Source organism: Zea mays, chromosome 2 (assembly GCF_902167145.1).
Source record: "Zea mays cultivar B73 chromosome 2, Zm-B73-REFERENCE-NAM-5.0, whole genome shotgun sequence".
NCBI lineage: Eukaryota > Viridiplantae > Streptophyta > Magnoliopsida > Poales > Poaceae > Zea > Zea mays.
Genome location: NC_050097.1, coordinates 230,517,222 through 230,536,871, shown reverse-complemented (window position 1 = coordinate 230,536,871; position 19,650 = coordinate 230,517,222). Strand labels below are relative to the sequence as shown.

Genomic DNA, 19,650 nt, shown 5'->3' with positions numbered 1-19,650 from the left:
TGGGGAAGAGGGATGACTTGTTGAAGGCGGTGGCGGAGAGACCTTCATTTTCAGAGTCGGATGACGAACAATCCGAGTCCCACTCCTTGCCAAGGTGTGCCTCGCCCTTACCTTCTTGTATGCCTTCTTCTTCTCCCTCTTGCTCCCTTGTTCCTGGTCACTATCATTATCGGGACAGTTAGCAATAAAATGACCAATCTTACCACATTTGAAGCATGAGCGCTTCCCCTTTGTCTTGGTCTTGCTTGGCTGTCCCTTGCGACCCTTTAGCGCCGTCTTGAAGCGCTTGATGATGAGGGCCATCTCTTCATCATTGAGCCCGACCGCCTCAACTTGAGCCACCTTGCTAGGTAGCGCCTCCTTGCTCCTTGTTGCCTTGAGAGCAATGGGTTGAGGCTCATGGATTGGACCGTTCAACGCGTCGTCCACGTATCTCGCCTCCTTGATCATCATTCGCCCGCTCACGAACTTCCTAAGAACTTCTTCAGGCGACATCTTGGTGTACCTAGGATTTTCACGAATATTGTTCACCAAATGTGGATCAAGTATAGTGAAAGACCTTAGCATCAGGCGAACGACGTCGTGGTCCGTCCATCGTGTGCTTCCGTAGCTCCTTATTTTGTTGATAAGGGTCTTGAGCCGGTTGTATGTTTGGGTTGGCTCCTCGCCCCTTATCATCGCGAATCTTCCAAGCTCGCCTTCCACCAACTCCATCTTGGTGAGCAAGGTGACGTCATTCCCCTCATGAGAGATCTTGAGAGTGTCCCAGATCTGCTTGGCATTGTCCAAGCCGCTCACCTTATGGTACTCGTCCCTGCACAAAGAAGCTAACAACACAGTAGTAGATTGTGCATTTTTATGAATTTGTTCATTAATAAATATAGGACTATCCGAGCTATCAAATTTCATTCCATTCTCAACAATTTCCCAAATGCTTGGATGGAGAGAGAACAAGTGACTACGCATTTTGTGACTCCAAAATCCGTAGTCCTCTCCATCAAAGTGTGGCGGTTTGCCAAGAGGAATGGAAAGCAAATGTGCATTTGAGCTACGTGGGATACGCGAATAATCGAAAGAAAAGTTTGAGTTAACCGTCTTTCGTTTGTCGTAGTCATTGTCGTCGTTGTCCTTTTGGGAAGAAGTGGACTCATCGCTGTCGTCGTAGTAGACGATCTCCTTGATGCGTCTCGTCTTCTTCTTCTTCCCATCTTTGCGTCTGTGGTCAGAGCCTGAGTCGGTAGGCTTGTCATCCTTGGGCTCGTTGACGAATGACTCCTTCTCCTTGTCATTGATCACAATCCCCTTGCCCTTAGGATCCATCTCTTCGGGTGGTTAGTCCCTTTCTTGAAGAGAACGACTCTGATACCAATTGAGAGCACCTAGAGGGGGGGTGAATAGGTGATCCTGTGAAACTTGAACTTAATGCCACAAAATCTTGGTTAAGCGTTAGCACAATAATGCCAAGTGGCTAGAGAGGAGTCTCAACAAAACACAATAACCACAAGAGATCAATCACAGAGATGGCACAGTGGTTTATCCCGTGGTTCGGCCAAGACCAACACTTGCCTACTCCACGTTGTGGCGTCCCAACGGACGAGGGTTGCAATCAACCCCTCTCAAGCGGTCCAAAGACCCACTTGAATACCACGGTGTTTTGCTTGCTTTACTATATCCCGTTTGCGAGGAATCTCCACACTTTGGAGCCTCTCGTCCTTACAAAGTTGTTCACAAAGAAGCACGGAGTAAGGGAGGGATTAACAACTCACACAAGACACACAGATCACAGCAAATACGCACACACAAGACCCAGACTTAAGCTCAAAAGACTAGCACACTAGAACAGAGCTCAAATCACTAGAATGTCGAACAAGTGCGCAAGAATGGAGTGTGAGTGATCAAGAGTGCTCAAGGAATGCTTGGTTCACTCCTCCATGCGCCTAGGGGTCCCTTTTATAGTCCCAAGGCAGCTAGGAGCCGTTGAGAGCAATCCAGGAAGGCAAATCCTGCCTTCTGTCGACTGGCGCATCGGACAGTCCGGTGCACCACCGGACACTGTCCGGTGCGGATCTCTTTCCTTATTTGGCGAAGCCGACCGTTGGTGCCTTGGAGCCGTTGGCGCACCAGACACTGTCCGGTGCACACCGGACAGTCCGGTGCTCCTTTCTAGCCGTTGGCTCGGCCACGCGTCGCGCCCGGATTAAGCGGCCGACCGTTGGCCCGGCGACCGTTGGCTCACCGGACAGTCCGGTGAATTATAGCCGTACGCCGTTTATTTCTTCCCGAGAGCAGCAAGTTTGACTGAGCCAGCCTGGCGCACCGGACACTGTCCGGTGCACCACCGGACAGTCCGGTGCACCCAGACAGAGCTGGCTTTGGTTGAACACGACCATCTCTTTTCCAATTCGATTTCTCCTGTTTCCAGCACTTAGACACAATACATTAGTCCATAAAATAATGTACTAAGTCTAGAAACATACCTTTTGACATGATTTGCACTTTGTCCACCACATTGCATAGATCAACACAAAAGCACTTGCGTTGGCACTCAATCACCAAAATACTTAGAAATGGCCCAAGGGCACATTTCCCTTTCACACACTGAGGCTACTGGCACCTCCGGTACGACGCTGCTAGTAAAACTTATTTCACCCTCCTATAGGAAAGGGAAGAGACAACATTCTTTCGTATAAGCAGACATAGAGCCAACATTCTTTTGCATAAAGTTCTGAACCGATGGCTATGAATTATTCTAAAAATTGACTTGCTAATTTGCATATGGATATATAATTCATTATGATGTGAAAACAATTTGCAAGTATGTGTGATATGTTGTTTTACTAAACGACTTGACCAATCTATATTTTCGGTACAAAACGACTAAAAATTAGTTAGCATAGTTATAATTGATATTAAACGCAAAGAAAATCATACAGAGCATCGAGGTAGCAAACTCACGTAAAAAGTAACATGGTTGGCCGGAACATGATCCGGTTTTAATTTTTCCCTCTTTTTTTATAACAGTCTATATTATACTTACTATAAAATATAAAACGAAAAATATGTGTGTCATGTTGGCTAAATAGATGTGAGTGCAAATAACTATGGTTCAAATGCCATTCACATTTACATACTTGCACGGCTGCGCACATGCAAGCTTTGCATCGAGCGGAGGCGTTTGCATGCATGGTTGCATGCGCCAATTTAGTTGCATACTTGCATGCGTGATGCGTGTGCGGGTTTAGTGCATGCGCGCAGAGGACGGAGCGGGGGCACGCCTATGGTCTACATTAGCCTCTTAATAGATAGTAGAGATTATAAGTATTAAATATAAGTTTAATTAGGTTTAATAATTTTGTCTCATCTTTTAGTTTTCATCTATCTAATTAGTTTTATATTTAGACTATTTTTAGTACCATAATTATTATTCAAACATTGGATATAAGTTAGAGGAGTCAATGGAGAATTCTCCGTCGGGTTTAGACACCCCATACCCATCCATGAAGCTATATCTATCTCCATCCCCGTACCCATCGTGGGTATAAGATTCACCCCATAACCAACCCATTCAGATATCGGATCCCCAGTGGGTCCCACCCTCAACAAGAAAAACATTATCACATTATATTTTATATGTAATTAATAACCACACGATGACCAATAATAATACATTACCAATAAATCTGACATGTAACAAGAAGTTGGAAGAAGTTGGCTTAGTTGGTGTGCTTATTGTCTATTAGGCTACACATCTAATTTTATTGGTGAATATTACTCATGGTTAATCGGATTCAGATGATTGCTTCCCAAACTCATACTCGCTTACCTAATAAGTGATCATTTTGTTCCATATTTATACACATGGATATAATTTTTGTCTCATATCCTAATCCTAATATAGAAAAATCAGCATGTGTTTGACATCTCTAATGGTTAGTTTGGGAACTCTATTTTTCTATGAGATTTCTATTTTCCTAAAGAAAAATAAAATAAGATAGTGTTTGGTTGAAGAGCCAAGTAGAACGGAACTGTTCTGTCCCAGTTTTGTTGTTGTTTGGTTACAAAGTAAATAGAACGGAATGGCTCCAATTAGAGAATATTCTCCTCAGATCCGGAACCATTCCGCTCCAAAAAATCAACCGGACGGAGCCGCTCCGTTCCAATCCCGCTCTCACAGTCACACTCCGTTCCGTTCACTCTGCAACCAAACAAAAAATAGAGCCACTCCGTTCCAGATTACCAAACACAGAACAGAGCGGCTCCGTTCCTAGAATCAGGAATGGAACGACTCTGTTCTACTTGGCTCCTCAACCAAACACTACCTAATTTACTTTAAAAAATTAGAAACACCTCGAAAAATTGAGCAACTTTGGGTGGAACCAAGCACCCCAACCCCATATTCGAACAAAGCAAAAGCAATGGACTTGGACCTCGTGAGTCGTGAGCGCGTTGGCTCCGTCTCCGTGCGCCGTAGATGTAGCCTGTTCCAACGTCATCGTTCGCATCACACGGCCGTGAGGAGCAACTCTGTTCCTCATCTCCCGTTCACCCCGCGGGCGCAGGGCGCGCTCTCTCCTCGTGGCGATCGCCGACCGTAGCGGCCGCTGCCCGGGTTTTCGTCGGCCGCTTCGCCATGTCTTCGCTGGACCCTTCGCCAGCGACGAGCACCCAACAGGTATGCCCACGTCTTCTCTGCTCTCCCTGTTGTGCGATGCCGAGGTCCCAAACCCTAGCTTGAGTTATTTGGTGTACTCGGATGTGATCTAATTACAACCGTGTACATGTATCATGCCTACCAAATTCGGTTTTTCTGCAAAAAGTTATCGGATCCGCTCCCGCAGTTGGTATTGGTTTGTTGGTTTGCTCAGTAGAGATGGAGGATTAGTGAGGAACTGACTTGTTTTTGTTTCTGCATTGATACCTGGACTTGCGAATCCAGCAGAAGCAATTGGAGAGTTTGGTAAATCTACTGACGCAGGGAAGCAGGTACCTTCCCTCCCAGTTTAATAATAGCAAAATTGCTGGTAATTTTGTCTTGTGGATATGCGATGCTCATAATTTCTATCTGTGTGTTACCAATTACAGCTACCGATATAGTGATATGTAATCCATAGCAGTTTAGTTTATCTATTGGTCCATAATTTCATATGATATGACAACACTTACCAAACGGTCTCACGAAATGCCAGGTTCTACCGCAAAGCATATAATGAACTGTTCTCAGGTGTAACTACTGAGCAGGATCCGGATTCATCGACTAATATTCCTGAGTATATGCTTTTTGGGTGGCATCTCTTCTTAATGCTCCATTTGAGATCACCAGAATTGTTCAAGGACCTGGTGTCCTGCATCCATGGATTAGTTGCTGTGTTGGTCAGTTTGCTTATTGCCCCTTTATTTTAATTCATTATGGATTTGCGAACTGACTCCTTTAGTGCTGTGAGGTGCTACATGTATTTTTAGTTGATCACAAAATGACAAAACTGCTTACTGCAATGCAGGCCATACTTTTGATTCACGTGCCAGCTAAATTTAGGAGCTTCACGATTGAAGGCTCTTCTCACTTAAGTAATTGTTTTTTTTTCTGAATTCTGAATATATTTTAAAATTATTCATTCGTCATATGCCTCAGTTATGTTTTGTTTGTTTGCTTGAATTCAGTCAAACAAACTGAGAAAGGCGTGGATCTTATTGCTTCATTATGTCATAACTATCATACCTCTGAAGAACGTTTGAAAGAAATGTTGCACAAGTCTCACAATGCAATAGAAGACATTTTCCATATGAAAGCACTAAGTGCTTCAGAGTGCAAACCAGAAAATTTGGATAAGATAGACACAGGCATGGAACCCTTCCTCACATGTTTGTGCATGCAAACATAGTTTTGGTTATGCCACATATTTGAATTAGCTGAATTGTTATGTCAATGTTCTGTTGCAGATGACCTGATGTATTTCAAAGGTCTGATTGATATGGAATGTTTCCAGTCAAATTTGGAAAAAATGGAGAAACTATGTAATTCTAATAGCTGTAAAGGGGAGCTTGATTTTAAATCAATTTTGATCAATAATGATTATATTCCCTATGATGAGAACTCGACGGGGGATTCCACCAATTTAGGACATTCAAAGGTATCCAGAATGGTTAGTAAATTTCAGTAGGTTGAATTTATTTTTGCAGATTGTATCAATCAATTTATTTTCTTCTTTTGCAGTGTGCCTTTGAAACATTGGCATCTCCCACAAAGACAATAAAGAACATGCTGACTGTTCCTAGTTCTCCTTTGTCACCAGCCACCGGTGGTTCAGTCAAGATTGTGCAAATGACACCAGTAACTTCTGCCATGACGACAGCTAAGTGGCTTCGTGAGGTGATATCTTCATTGCCAGATAAGCCTTCATCTAAGCTTCAGCAGTTTCTGTCATCATGCGATAGGGATTTGACAAATGCTGTCACAGAAAGGGTCAGCATAGTTTTGGAAGCAATTTTTCCAACCAAATCTTCTGCCAATCGGGGTGTATCGTTAGGTCTCAATTGTGCAAATGCCTTTGACATTCCGTGGGCAGAAGCCAGAAAAGTGGAGGCTTCCAAGTTGTACTATAGGGTATTAGAGGCAATCTGCAGAGCGGAGTTACAAAACAGCAATGTAAATAATCTAACTCCATTGCTGTCAAATGAGCGTTTCCACCGATGTTTGATTGCATGTTCAGCGGACTTAGTATTGGCGACACATAAGACAGTCATCATGATGTTTCCTGCTGTTCTTGAGAGTACCGGTCTAACTGCATTTGATTTGAGCAAAATAATTGAGAACTTTGTGAGACATGAAGAGACCCTCCCAAGAGAATTGAAAAGGCACCTAAATTCCTTAGAAGAACAGCTTTTGGAAAGCATGGCATGGGAGAAAGGTTCATCATTGTATAACTCACTGATTGTTGCCAGGCCATCTGTTGCTTCAGAAATAAACCGCCTTGGTCTTTTGGCTGAACCAATGCCATCTCTTGATGACTTAGTGTCAAGGCAGAATGTTCGTATCGAGGGCTTGCCTGCTACACCATCTAAAAAACGTGCTGCTGGTCCAGGTAATTTGCTACTCAGCTTTAGTGTTATGTTTCACATTTAGTCTATAGGTAGCTGTCATATTATTCAGTGCATTAGGAACTATAATTGTTGTCACTGCCATTTTATCAGCAGAATCCTGTATGAAATATTGGTTCAGTATTAGCATTGTGTCCTGAAGGTTAATATTAACTTTCTTGCTGAAAGGCAATAAAAAGTAAAGGGTAATGCGGTTGAAATTTTTTGTGGTCAGGAGATATGAAAATCAGACTTAATAATGTGAAACTTCTGCAGCAATGAAACTTCACAGTGAGGGGGTGTTTGGATCCAGAAACTAAACTTTACTTAAGGAAGTCTTCCAATCAACATAGGCGGAGTTTTGCTAATCATGGATTAATTAGGCTTAATTAATTTGTCTTGCCTTTTAGTATTCATCTATGTAATTAGTTTTATAATTAGACTATATTTAATATTCATAATTGACATTCAAACATCTGATGTGACATAGACTAAACTTTAGGGGAACCAAACACCCCCTGAATTTGTTTGTTTGTAGCAGTACCAAATGTACAATGTATTCTTAGTAAATGTACATTGTATTAGTCTAAAGTATGGTCCTTGTCATTTACTAGTGCAGAAGGTAACATCAATTCAAGTTGCGGTCCAGGATCTAATTTTCCTTCATATCAACTGTGTTATGGTTTTGTAGAACTGACTTTTTCAACAAGGAATTTATTACAATATGTCGCCTTTCCAATTGGGCACCATCTAAAAATTTGTAGGTTCAATAACCTTAAAGATGAAACTGCAATCTTTTTTGAAACAAGTAATTCTATTTGGTACTCCTCTTTGTTCCTTTTAGGCTTCTGGCTCTTCTTTCTATTTTATTCATCACATGTTTCTTGCAGATGACAACGCTGATCCTCGATCACCAAAGAGATCGTGCAATGAATCTAGGAACACAGTAGTAGAGCGCAATTTGCAGACACCTCCACCCAAGCAAAGCCACATGGTGTCAACTAGTTTGAAAGCAAAATGCCATCCACTCCAGTCCACATTTGCAAGGTTTAATCACCTGTTTCAGCTGTAATAGTATTTGTGCATCCATCCTACTTTTCTGTTAACGAAACAGAAATATTGTTTTACAAATCGTTTAATCGTTTACTTTGCAGTCCAACTGTCTGTAATCCTGTTGGTGGGAATGAAAAATGTGCTGACGTGACAATTCATATATTCTTTTCCAAGGTATGGTGGATCTTCTCATAATCAGAACTTCACTTCTATGATTTATTTTCTTTCCTAAAGTTTCAATTTTGACCTGCAATTTCTTCAGATTCTGAAGTTGGCTGCTATTAGAATAAGAAACTTGTGCGAAAGGGTTCAATGTGTGGAACAGACAGAGCGTGTCTATAATGTCTTCAAGCAGATTCTTGAGCAACAGACAACATTATTTTTTAATAGACACATCGATCAACTTATCCTTTGCTGTCTTTATGGTGTTGCAAAGGTATCATTTACACTATTTAATGAGGTTCTTGTCATTACTTCCCTTTTATCTAGGTTGGCTGACCATGCCTTCTCTGACAGGTTTGTCAATTAGAACTCACATTCAGGGAGATACTCAACAATTACAAAAGAGAAGCACAATGCAAGCCAGAAGTTTTTTCAAGTATCTATATTGGGAGTACGAACCGTAATGGGGTATGTACCTTGGCTTCTATAATTGCACCTTTATTCTGACAGTTCTTTCTTCATTCTTCAGGTGCTCCTTATCGTTTCTTTTGCTGAAAGTTATTTTCTATCAACAGGTATTAGTATCGCGCCATGTTGGTATCATTACTTTTTACAATGAGGTATTTGTTCCAGCAGCGAAGCCTTTCCTGGTGTCACTAATATCATCTGGTACTCATCCAGAAGACAAGAAGAATGCTAGTGGTATATGTTATACCCACTTTCTCAGTTTGAATTGCCTTTTCTTTTCCTACAAGTCAATGATGTCATTGCTGTTGCTTAGGCCAAATTCCTGGATCACCCAAGCCATCTCCTTTCCCAAATTTACCAGATATGTCCCCGAAGAAAGTTTCAGCATCTCATAATGTATATGTGTCTCCTTTGCGGCAAACCAAGGTTTTTCTTCTCATTATTCGCTTTACTTTCTTTATATTTGCTCTTAAGTAAGATAACTCATTTGTCTCCAATCTGTTTTTGGTAAAGTAGTATGGTTATCAATAATTTTCTGATTAATATGGCATATGCATGTTTAAAATTTTACAACACAGTAATGTGTCAACAACAGCATGAATGACAAAGCCATTGAGTCCCAAGCGCGGGGTAGGCTAGAGGTTAAGTCTCACAAGAGCCATAACACAGTAGTGTATTGTGTCGATGAATACCTAGAATTTTTCTAGGCCACTCCTTAATCCTTACATTTCATTAAAAGCTGGGAATAATTCTTGAGAATTGAGATGTACATTTTCTAAGTTCCTTAGGTTTGACATACCTTTCGATACTACAGCTTGTTATCACCACATTTCATTTTATTGTAAATTATTTGAAGACTAGTCAATGGTACTTCCACCTTATTGTTCACTTCATATCATAATAGTAATGCTGCCGAATCATAGCACTTAACTATTTACCGTGTTCCCTTTTCCAATAACACATTCCTCTATGCCACTTGTCAGTTGGATCTACTGCTGTCACCAAGTTCCAGGAGTTTTTATGCATGCATTGGTGAAGGCACCCATGCTTATCAGAGCCCATCTAAGGATTTGGCTGCTATAAATAGCCGCCTAAATTAGTATGAATCTCAAAATGACAATTTCTTTTGTCCAACATGATTTCATGTCTACAACACTAATTTATATCACTCCATTTCGTGTTAAATTTGCAGTAATGGCAGGAAAGTAAACAGTCGATTAAATTTCGACATGGTGAGTGACTCAGTGGTAGCCGGCAGTCTGGGCCAGATAAATGGTGGTTCTACCTCGGATCCTGCAGCTGCATTTAGCCCCCTTTCAAAGAAGAGAGAGACAGATACTTGATCAATTATAAATGGTGGCCTCTCTCGTATATAGCTCACAGATCCGTGCTCCGTAGCAGTCTATTCTTCTGAATAAGTGGATTAACTGGAGCGATTTAACTGTACATGTATGTGTTAGTGAGAAGCAGCAGTTTTTAGGCAGCAAACTGTTTCAAGTTAGCTTTTGAGCTATCACCATTTCTCTGCTGATTGAACATATCCGCTGTGTAGAGTGCTAATGAATCTTTAGTTTTCATTGGGCTGACATAACAAATCTTTATCCTAGTTGGCTGGTTGTTGGGAGGCATTCATCAGGGTTATATTTGGTTGTCAAAAAGTACTGTACTTAATTCACATCTTTCACATTTTTCACTAGCAATAGCAGCCCCAAATTGCTTTCCTGACTAGGAACATATTCTTTACAGGTATAAGCATGCCAACTCTAAACTATATGAATCCTTTTTATATTCTCATTTTTAAGTACTTCTCTGTTTCTGCTACTTTTGTACTGTATATTTCCAGCTTCTCCATCAGACTGATGATCCCATATTCAGTGTGCTGCAAGTGATTTGACATATGTGGCTTATCCTTCAGGTATGTCTCATGTTGTGACTTCATTGCTGATTGCTTTTGTAATGGTACTGTTGAGTTCATTTCTGGTTACAATCAGCCTTTACTGCTTTATATTGTTCTACTAATTTTGGCTTGCACAGCCAGGACGATTGGTTTTCTGCATCAATCAATCTTTTTTAGGACAAGATATTTTTGTATGCTACACTTCCCAAATTGCAATTAATCCAGAAGTCTACCTTGTTTTATTCTATTAGTTCTCAGCAACAGTGAATGAATATGAATCAGTCATGCTGATAGATGTTCATCTGGTTATTCCAAACAATCTGACATCGCATCTCTTTCTGCAAGTGAGATGAAGAAAACCTGAAATGCTATCACCATTTAAAACATTGGCTTCTGGAAGTTCAGGTGATTAGCAGGAGACGTTCTGACATTGCCATTGACATGTACGGTAGTGATGGCAGGAGACGTTCTTAAACAGCAGCTGCTCCTTCAGCTTGTAATGTCTGATTGTATTGACCAAGAGCATCCACCTTGCCTTATGGTACTAACTGAATGAGCTGGTGACGCTGACTCATCTGCATAATGGCAGATGCTTAACCATCTTTAGGAGCTCATGTCATGATTCCAGCTGCACCGTGTGCAAATGTGAAGGCCCTGCAAGGGCTTTCCAGGCCGCACCAATCCTGCTTGCTTCTTGAAGATACATATGGTGCCACCTAAATAAAAGCTGTTTCTGGTTATGTCTGTCCTTGACATGTCAACAGATTAGTGTTGGGTTGCAGTCATGTGGTGTTTAAGTCTTGGAGAAGGCGAGAAGTCATTGCTGCCAGCATTGTGATCGTCAGGCACAGAAGTACTCAAAAGTGAGAGCTACTTGTTGCGAGCAAACGGAGGGCGATATAGGTTGATAGCCAATTTCAGTTCTCTATATACAAGCAGCGGATTTTGTTTAGAGTTAGCTTTTGAGATGCATCATTTCTTTCACATCTGATTCTGTGTGTTGTAACTCGGAGTCGCGTAGAAGTTAGAATGCTAACTGACCTTAATTTTCACCGAATAATTTGCTAGCGTTTTTCAGTATGAAATCCTTGTCTTAAATTTTGGAATGTACCTGTCATGGGTATATTTTGTCTTTAGATACTTGTCATGTTTTTAATCATTTATTACATATTTATAGTTTTGACTATCTTTTTTCATCTCTATCAAATCATATTCCCTTGCTTTCGGAATTTGTTCCGGTTTTGTAGCACTTGTCAGTTGTCACTTTCCATTGGATTCGTGTCCTTCCATACTTCCACTTTGTGCGTACTTTCTCTAATGTTCCTTCGGCACTGCCGTGATTTGATAGACGAAGCTTTCTCCATGATTTATTACACTCAACGCTCTCTTCTGTGTTTTTGGGATGCTGCATTTTGTATGTCAAATATTCAGGGAAAAATTACTTTTGCGACGAGCAAATGTAATGGTACTGTGATTCCATTCCCTTGGCCATTAAGTTCATTGTCATCGCAAAAAAAAAAATTGAATTATTGAACCACCTCGCCATATAATGACCATCGGGCCCCATATTCCGGTGATAGATTAGATCCTCATGATATTGCTGTTGCAGGGGAGCTGCCTGATCATTTATGTCAGCAGGCAAGTTGAATTCTTGGGGGCCTATGATGTGATCGATGAGGATTTCCTCATCCAAAACCTCTATTGGCAGCTCATGAATCTGTTGTTGCATTTCATCAGACAGCTACAGAAGAAGTTCCTCCTATGGAATCATTGCAGAAGGGACATTCCCCTGAACTTCATAAGGTATGTTTACTTCCTCCATCATGGCATTGTCTACTAGTAGATCATTAAGCTCTAGGAAATATCCCTCTGGATGATCCCTGCTGTTGTCCATGTGTGGAAAGTGTGTCCGTATGCTAATTTACACCTTAGTCCTTGTTCGGTTATTCTAATTCCATGTGGATTGGAGTGTATTGCAATGTATTGGGATGTATTTTGACTTGCTGTGAATTTAAACCGACTCAATACCACCCAATCCACATGGATAAACGGTGAAACGAACAAGCCCTTAATATATATGGATTAAGATGAATACGAAGTATTACACCTCAATACATGTGGATCGAGATAAATACGAGAGTATCTAAGCAAGACCTAGAAGGAAATAGAAAGGGTTAAACCTCACAATACTAAGTCTAGATACAAGAGGTGGGTGGGGTAGGGCTACAAACCCATTTTATCTAGGAGCAGTAGATTATATTGGTGAGGATGGCACTGCATCATTTTTTTGCTTCAGGCCCCATTTGGTTTGAGGGACTAAAGATTAGTCACTCTATTTTAGTCATGGTTATTAAAACAGTAAAACGTTAAAATGTTATGAACCAACTTTTCAACGTTTAAACGTTTAAACGTTTAAACGAACGTTGAAACGTCTTTTCAGACTTGACATAGAATTTCAAATATAGAATAAGTTCATACATAAGTTGAGTTCACAAATCAAATAGCATTAGCATAAGTTCAACCACACAACACAAGTTACAACTTTCATGTATAATTAGTAACCATCATTGAACTCATCAAGATTAAGACCATGAGCATTTCCAAGGTCATCTCTCTTCACAACAGTAACATCTAATTCCATTTCCATGACCGAATTGAAAATGTAACACTTAAGACCTTGTTCGGTTAATCCCGTTACCCATGGATCGGATGGGATTGGAAAAAATTAAGAAGAAGATTGACTTGCTTGGGATTTAAACTCATCCAATCCCACTCAATCCACATGAATTGAGAGCTAACCGAACAAGCCCTAACAGGGAACCAACAGAGTATTGTCCATTTCCCATTTACCAAACAAACCACCAGCACTGCATATATAAAAATCATACACTACGTAACTTTTATATCCATGTCTCAATAGTCAATACAAGTATACAACCAGAAAAATAATGAGGACAAACATAAGTCAGCTAGAAAGAATGGAAAAATGACCAACTATCCCAATGAAATATCAACACTAAACCCTTGCAGGGCAAGTAGGAAGTGCAGAACTCCGAACTCTCAACCAAAATTCGCTATAGAATCAGAAGAGGATGCGAGTGGGGACCTTCCAGACGACGGGTCGGACACCAGTACTTTTCCTGCACGCACCGCGACCTTGAAGTCGGAGAGCAGGTGTGCCCGTATCACCGCCCCGGCGCCCTCGTCGTCATCCTCCTCCCTTCGGCCACCACCCACCCTTACGACCTGCTCGTACGACGGCGGCGGCGGTACGAGAGAGGCAATAGCTGGCGGCGACGACTTTGGGGGTGGCGGCGGAGGGAGGAGGGGGCCAGCGGCGTACCTGGAGGGCGGTGGAGGACGACCGACAGCGTTTGGCTCTGGCGGCTCCTGGGTGCGCGCGATGGCGGCTCCTGGGCGCGCGCGACGGCGGTTGGGCGCGATGGCGTCTGGCGGCGATGGATCAGCGGCTGCGCGCGTTGGATCAGCAGTTGGGTAAAGGCCCATTAGGCCATTAAGGCCCACAAACGCTACGAGCATAGAACGTCTAGAACGTGCGTTCCGTTTAAACGTCCAGAACAGACGTTCTACGCAGTTTTGGTAAAACATGCGGACATTTTATCTACTAATCGTATTTTAGCGTTTAAACGACGCTTAAATGCTTAATCGTCGTTTAAACGACGTTTTAATAACCATGATTTTAGTCTCATTTAGTTCTTAAATTATCAAACGGTGGGACTAAAACAGGGAATAAACTGCTTTAGTCCCTACTCGTTTAAGAGATAACTAAAATGGACTAAACTATATTAATTCCACCTTTGCCCCTTGTTTATTTCAGTTGCATTAACAGTGGAAGAATGTTAAGGATATTTTGGTCTTCGTATAAGTCATTTAATGTGTTCTTAGTACTTTTAGTCTTTGAAATCAATCAGGATAGTCATCCGACTAAACTTTAGTCCCTGAACTAAAAGAACCAAACACAGAGCCTCATGTATAAAAGTGTGCCACCACCCATCCAGTCGTCAAGCTGTCCTTGCTCATTATGCTATACATACACCGCATTACTAGCTCGTCACTCACCGGAAATAAACTGCACAAAAGGCACAATTGCAGACTCGATCCTGTACGTTTATTCTTTCAGGACCCAAAATAGCCCTCATCAAATACTGAAAGCTCTTGTTTGTTTGATGTCCTAAAACTTTGCCCCTTTGGAATCTCGTCAACTTTATCTAGATTTGGGTTCTGTTGATCGTTGCAAGGAGTGCCTGTTCGTTTGTTGATGATGTGGCTACTTTTTTTCTTTGCAGCGCATCACATGCTTACGGCCTGCCGATAATAATCATCCGCGTGGCGAATTGAATTGGATCCACATGCGACGGGAGGAGCGAGTGCGTAGTAGTAGCACGGCTACTCCATCCTACTGGCGTTGAATCTTCGTCCCATCTGAGACGACTAGCTAGCTGGTGCAACGTTCTTCTTCCAACATGTGGCTTACAAAAGTTGAATGAATTTCTCTGCACGATTTCTTCCGGAAACCCACGTCCATTACACGTACGACACTTCGTCAGATGCACGGCGTTAGCGCGATCGAGAGCTGAAATGCTAACCACTAAAGTTAATTAATTAATTAAAATGTCACGTGAAGAGGGGTCCATTTTGCCATAAATCCTGTCCTGGGTCGACGGATGGCATTATATAGTGCGAATTGAAATGCTAACTTCTGTAGATTGACGAGGATGGGTACGCACGTTTTTTCCTGGAAAGAGATAGATGGTCATAATTGATCCACTCATTCTCTCTGTACCCCTGTATTATTGTCTTAATTAATTCATCGCTAGCTATGGATTGCAGAAAACCAAAAGGTACTACGACTATCAGTCTATCAGACGACGGGGCAAAAAAATTCTAACCGGAGCTGTCAAATTCAAAAGGTGATTACCGTATACTATTAGCCTATTAGGGCATGCACGATGCATGCATATGAACACAGTGTGTCTTGAGGTATGTCTAAGAGAGTAAATGTGAACCGACAAGACCACTATGTCTTGTTGGTAAAGGCACACTACTCTCACTCGGTTTGCTAAATCCAAGACACGTGTTAACTTCACTAGCACAACTCACATAAATAAGCCATGTCGTGGAGAATTTTTATTGAACCGAGACATAAAGTTTAGATTCGCTCTACTGTACCGACACGTGTCTTGTCTATCTATATTTTTTGTACTTAAAAAACTGTACCATGGTATCAGGTTGTACATCAGAAGGGTAGCAGCATTATACTTTGGAATGGTTCCATGGTATTTGGTAGTACTCTAGTTAAATATTTAGGGCTGTTTAGATCCCAGGAGGTAAAAATAAAAATGACTAAAGTTCAATCAAAGATCTGACCAAAAAGTAAAAAAAGTCATTATAGTTACTTTTAACTCTTTCTGTTTCAATCTTTAGTATTTAAACGACTAAACCCTAGTCATTTTGCTTTAGCTCGTGGGATCAAACAGGTCTGGAAGCTGGTTTTCGTTAGACGTATCCATCGATCGATCGATGATTGCACTCATCGAATAAAAAAATAAGTAAAAAAAACAGACAGAGAGAGAGAAACGTGTGGGCTTTCGTTGGCCATGCATGTGTGCTTAATTGGGCAGCCTAAAAACATGGTACGGCGACGGTCGCGGGCCGCTTGCTTTAGTTTCGCCTGTTGCGACTAGTTTTCTTCCATGCCGCACGCAATTTTAACTTCCAACCCGAATGGACTTTTGTCTTTGTAACAGTTGAGAACTACGTTACCACAGATTATTATATCTGTTTCTATTTCTTCCATCAACAGATTATGTGCGAGAAGATATGAAAGATCTGTTTCTCTTTACAGAAACATGACAAAGAAGACACGAGACAAAGGATGTAGATTTAGGCCTTTGACCTTTTTTCTTCTCTATCCCATATGAGAAGGTACATATTTTATATATAAAGACATGATATCACCTAGAAGCATATTCGATATTTGGCTACATAAACCATTCATTAGGTTTCTCAATAACGACCACGTTCTTTTGAGGAGGCGTCAAGTTGAACTAGTGGCAATCGAGAGTCTTTGAGACAGCACGAGCGACCAAAAGAGAGAGCCGGTGGTCGATATACCTAGCGGTCACCGCGCGCGACTCGACCAGCCGGCCGCCGGCTTGGTCTAAAAGCACGAGTGCGTGCGGGCTTGGCCATTCCATGGCCGGACGACGATACAGCAGACCATCATGACTTTGGCTCGTGCGTCGACCACCGGATGCTCTCTACTATATATATTTATATATAATCGGTATATTAGAAGTGTTAGGCTTTAAATAATTATGATCGATACATTAGAAGAGTTCGGATTCAAATAATTAGAGGAACCTTGTCGGGTGCGCCATCACACTCCACATCTATGCGCACAAAAAATAAGAAGTTACGCATGAGTCAAACACATTTTATTGCATGCGCGTAAATTTAAGAAATATATATGTCACAGTTTCTATTTTTAAATGTTTTATTTTCTACATAAATATATAATCACTGTAACAGCCATGGAGTTAGACTCGTCAGGACCAGTTTATGATATATACTGATACTAATTATGCTACACGATGAAAATATTTATGTAATTCGGTACACTGCGTAAAAAATTGTTAGCTGTTCCATGTGCACAAAATTAGTATGACAAAAATGTACGATGAAAGGAAATAGATTGGCATGCATGGAAACAAACAATAGTATTTAATGCTTTATTTCCTCCATAAATATAAGATCACTCCAATAGTTATGCAGCTAAACTCGTTAGAACTAGTTTATGATATATACTGATACTAATTCTGCTACACGGTATATGTATTTATGCAATTCGATACACTGCGTAAAAATCTGTTTCCTGCTGCATGCACATCAATTTAGGATGGCAGGAATGTGCGATGAAAGGAAATGAATTGACATGCATAAAACAAAAAAACTTATTTAAATGATATATTTCCTCTATAAATATAGTATCGCTCCAACAGCCATGCAGCTAGGCTCGTTAGAACCAGTTTATGATATATACTCATACAAATTATACTACACGGTATAGGTATTTATGCAATACGACACATTGCGTAAAAATCATGCATGTGGTTCACTGGTGGACGCATCTCCAGGTTTGAGCGTAAAAACCTTAAGTTTTGATTATAAAACCCCTCAATTATAAGCGTAAATACCGAGCCAATGTGAGAGGTTGATAGCTCTAGTGGATTATATTCACGATTCTATTTTTATGGCAGATCCGAAAAATATGAGAGTCACATGCATGCAGTTTCTATTTTTATGCATATCCAAAAATTATGGTAGATCGTGGGAATTTCCATGCATACACATAAATTTTGGATGATATTTTTGTTTCTAGTGCACACGCGCAAAAAAAATTGGATGACATGAGTCACGTAGAGCATAAATTCTTATACAAAGTCGCATAAATACTTACACCGTGTAGTATAATAAAAAACCTAATATGGTCCATCTAAGAACGACGACGGGAATTAAGGATTGTTTTATGGCAGACATAAAAAATCTGGGAGTTATGAACATAAGTGATTTGATTTTTATTGTAATGACGGACATGCGGGATTAGGGATAGTTTTATGGCAGACATAAAAATCTGGCAGTTACGAACATAAGTGATTTGATTTTTTATGGTAATTACAAACAACATAAATCAAGGAATTATTTTTTCAATGTGCAAGCAAAAAATACGCATGCAGTAAACTAATGTACGAACTACATGTTCAAGCATAAAATTCTATAGTTTTTAACGTAAATAGTGCATGTGGTAGGCATAAAACACAATAATCGAAAGACATAACAAGGATGGGAGGACGCCGTCGAGGACACAAGAACGGAGGGAGGTCTGGATCAGAGGATATCACACACGATCGTCGCCGCGCGCACCTCGTGCCTTCCGTGACGCCGTTCGAACCTCGTGCGACGTCGTCACTACTCGCATGGGGGGGTGGGTGGGCACCGTCGTACGTGGGTTAGGGTGTGCCACCGCTGCTCGGGCCTGGGGGTGCGTCGCCGCTTGCCCGCCCTCCATGGGAGTTCCACCGCCTCTCGCCCGCCTTGGGGCCTCGGGGTCGCCGTTGCTTGCCCGCACCAGGACCCAATCGTCGCTCACCCTCTGCATCGGGGAGCCACCGCCCCCGCAACCACCGGCCGGGGGTCCGCCACCGTGCGTGCTTTCGGGCAACCACCACCATCGCATGCGTCTGGGTGGGCACCGTCGCTTGTGAGTCAGGGCGGGGTGTCAAAATCTGAACCCTAGCGCTCCAGGTCTTCTTTTATAGACGCCCGTACCTGGTTCGACTCGACCGGATGGCACCGTCAAACCTAGACTTCCTCTAGTTATTGAAAGCCCAAGGCTCATAATATAATGCACGATGCAGCTACTGGACTGCATATGGTTGATAATATCCCGCTCATGATCGAATGCCACTCAAAAGGCAAACTTTGAGGACTGGAATGTTCACTTTAACTAGTACTTTATAGATGAAATTTAATCCAAAAAGGTAATTAAAGTGCCTCTTAATTTGTTTCAGGTTAGATTATAATCTAGGTGTAGTTTGGCAACCTAGCTCTTATTGGGATTTTGATTATTGAATTTAGTCATGCGTTGTGTGGCGGGAGCATGAAAAAACATAGATGAAATTGAAAGGAACAAGAACATTGTGAGCAGTGTGGCACCAGGACTGGAGTTTGAAGAGGTGGGTCGTCCAAGTGACAAAGAGAATGAAGCTGGGCCAAAGAAAGGAGGAAGAATTCGCAAGCCAACTATCCGAGTGAGTGGGCCTGACTGGGTGACGGCCTAGAGGTTGTGTTGCAGCCAAGCGTGGTGTGGTGTGTGGCCTTATCAGGCGTGTAAGGGAGGGGGAAAAGTATCTGGGAAGAGAGAGAGAGAGTAGAGGGTATCAAAAAAGTGTAATAGATTTCTGTTTCCCTACCTA

At 41.6% G+C, this 19,650-nt stretch overlaps 1 protein-coding gene and 1 pseudogene across 24 annotated transcripts; both read left to right on the top strand.

Moving 5' to 3' along the window:
• The first annotated feature begins 4,370 nt into the window (after positions 1 to 4,370).
• Positions 4,371 to 11,790, top strand: LOC541651 (ZmRB). 24 transcript variants are annotated; one of them, XR_002267001.1, is made up of 17 exons: positions 4,371 to 4,672; positions 4,940 to 4,983; positions 5,187 to 5,370; positions 5,499 to 5,565; positions 5,659 to 5,838; positions 5,938 to 6,128; positions 6,212 to 7,079; positions 7,965 to 8,121; positions 8,229 to 8,301; positions 8,390 to 8,563; positions 8,644 to 8,757; positions 8,865 to 8,991; positions 9,071 to 9,183; positions 9,741 to 9,856; positions 9,950 to 10,503; positions 10,601 to 10,672; positions 11,000 to 11,790. XR_002267001.1 is itself a non-coding variant. In XM_008670383.4 (15 exons), exons 1-15 carry the CDS (start codon positions 4,631 to 4,633, stop codon positions 10,098 to 10,100), a joined length of 2,613 nt encoding a protein of 870 aa, XP_008668605.1. In that variant the 5' UTR covers positions 4,389 to 4,630; the 3' UTR covers positions 10,101 to 11,154. The 24 variants fall into 24 exon arrangements, 3 of the variants coding, with proteins under 3 accessions (XP_008668605.1, XP_008668604.1, NP_001104876.2); XR_002267000.1 differs by having other exon boundaries at positions 10,796 to 11,398; XR_004856034.1 differs by having other exon boundaries at positions 10,792 to 11,398.
• Positions 11,791 to 13,469: 1,679 nt separating this feature from the next.
• On the top strand, positions 13,470 to 14,172 carry LOC103648035 (uncharacterized; annotated as a pseudogene).
• Positions 14,173 to 19,650: the final 5,478 nt, after the last annotated feature.

Coding starts and splice junctions, on each gene's coding strand:
- LOC541651 (XM_008670382.4), top strand. CDS start 4,631: ATGTCTTCGCTGGACCCTTCGCCAGCGACGAGCACCCAACAG. Junction 5,839..5,937: donor TTTGGATAAGATAGACACAG/GCATGGAACCCT, acceptor GTTCTGTTGCAG/ATGACCTGATGTATTTCAAA. Junction 8,992..9,070: donor AGACAAGAAGAATGCTAGTG/GTATATGTTATA, acceptor GCTGTTGCTTAG/GCCAAATTCCTGGATCACCC.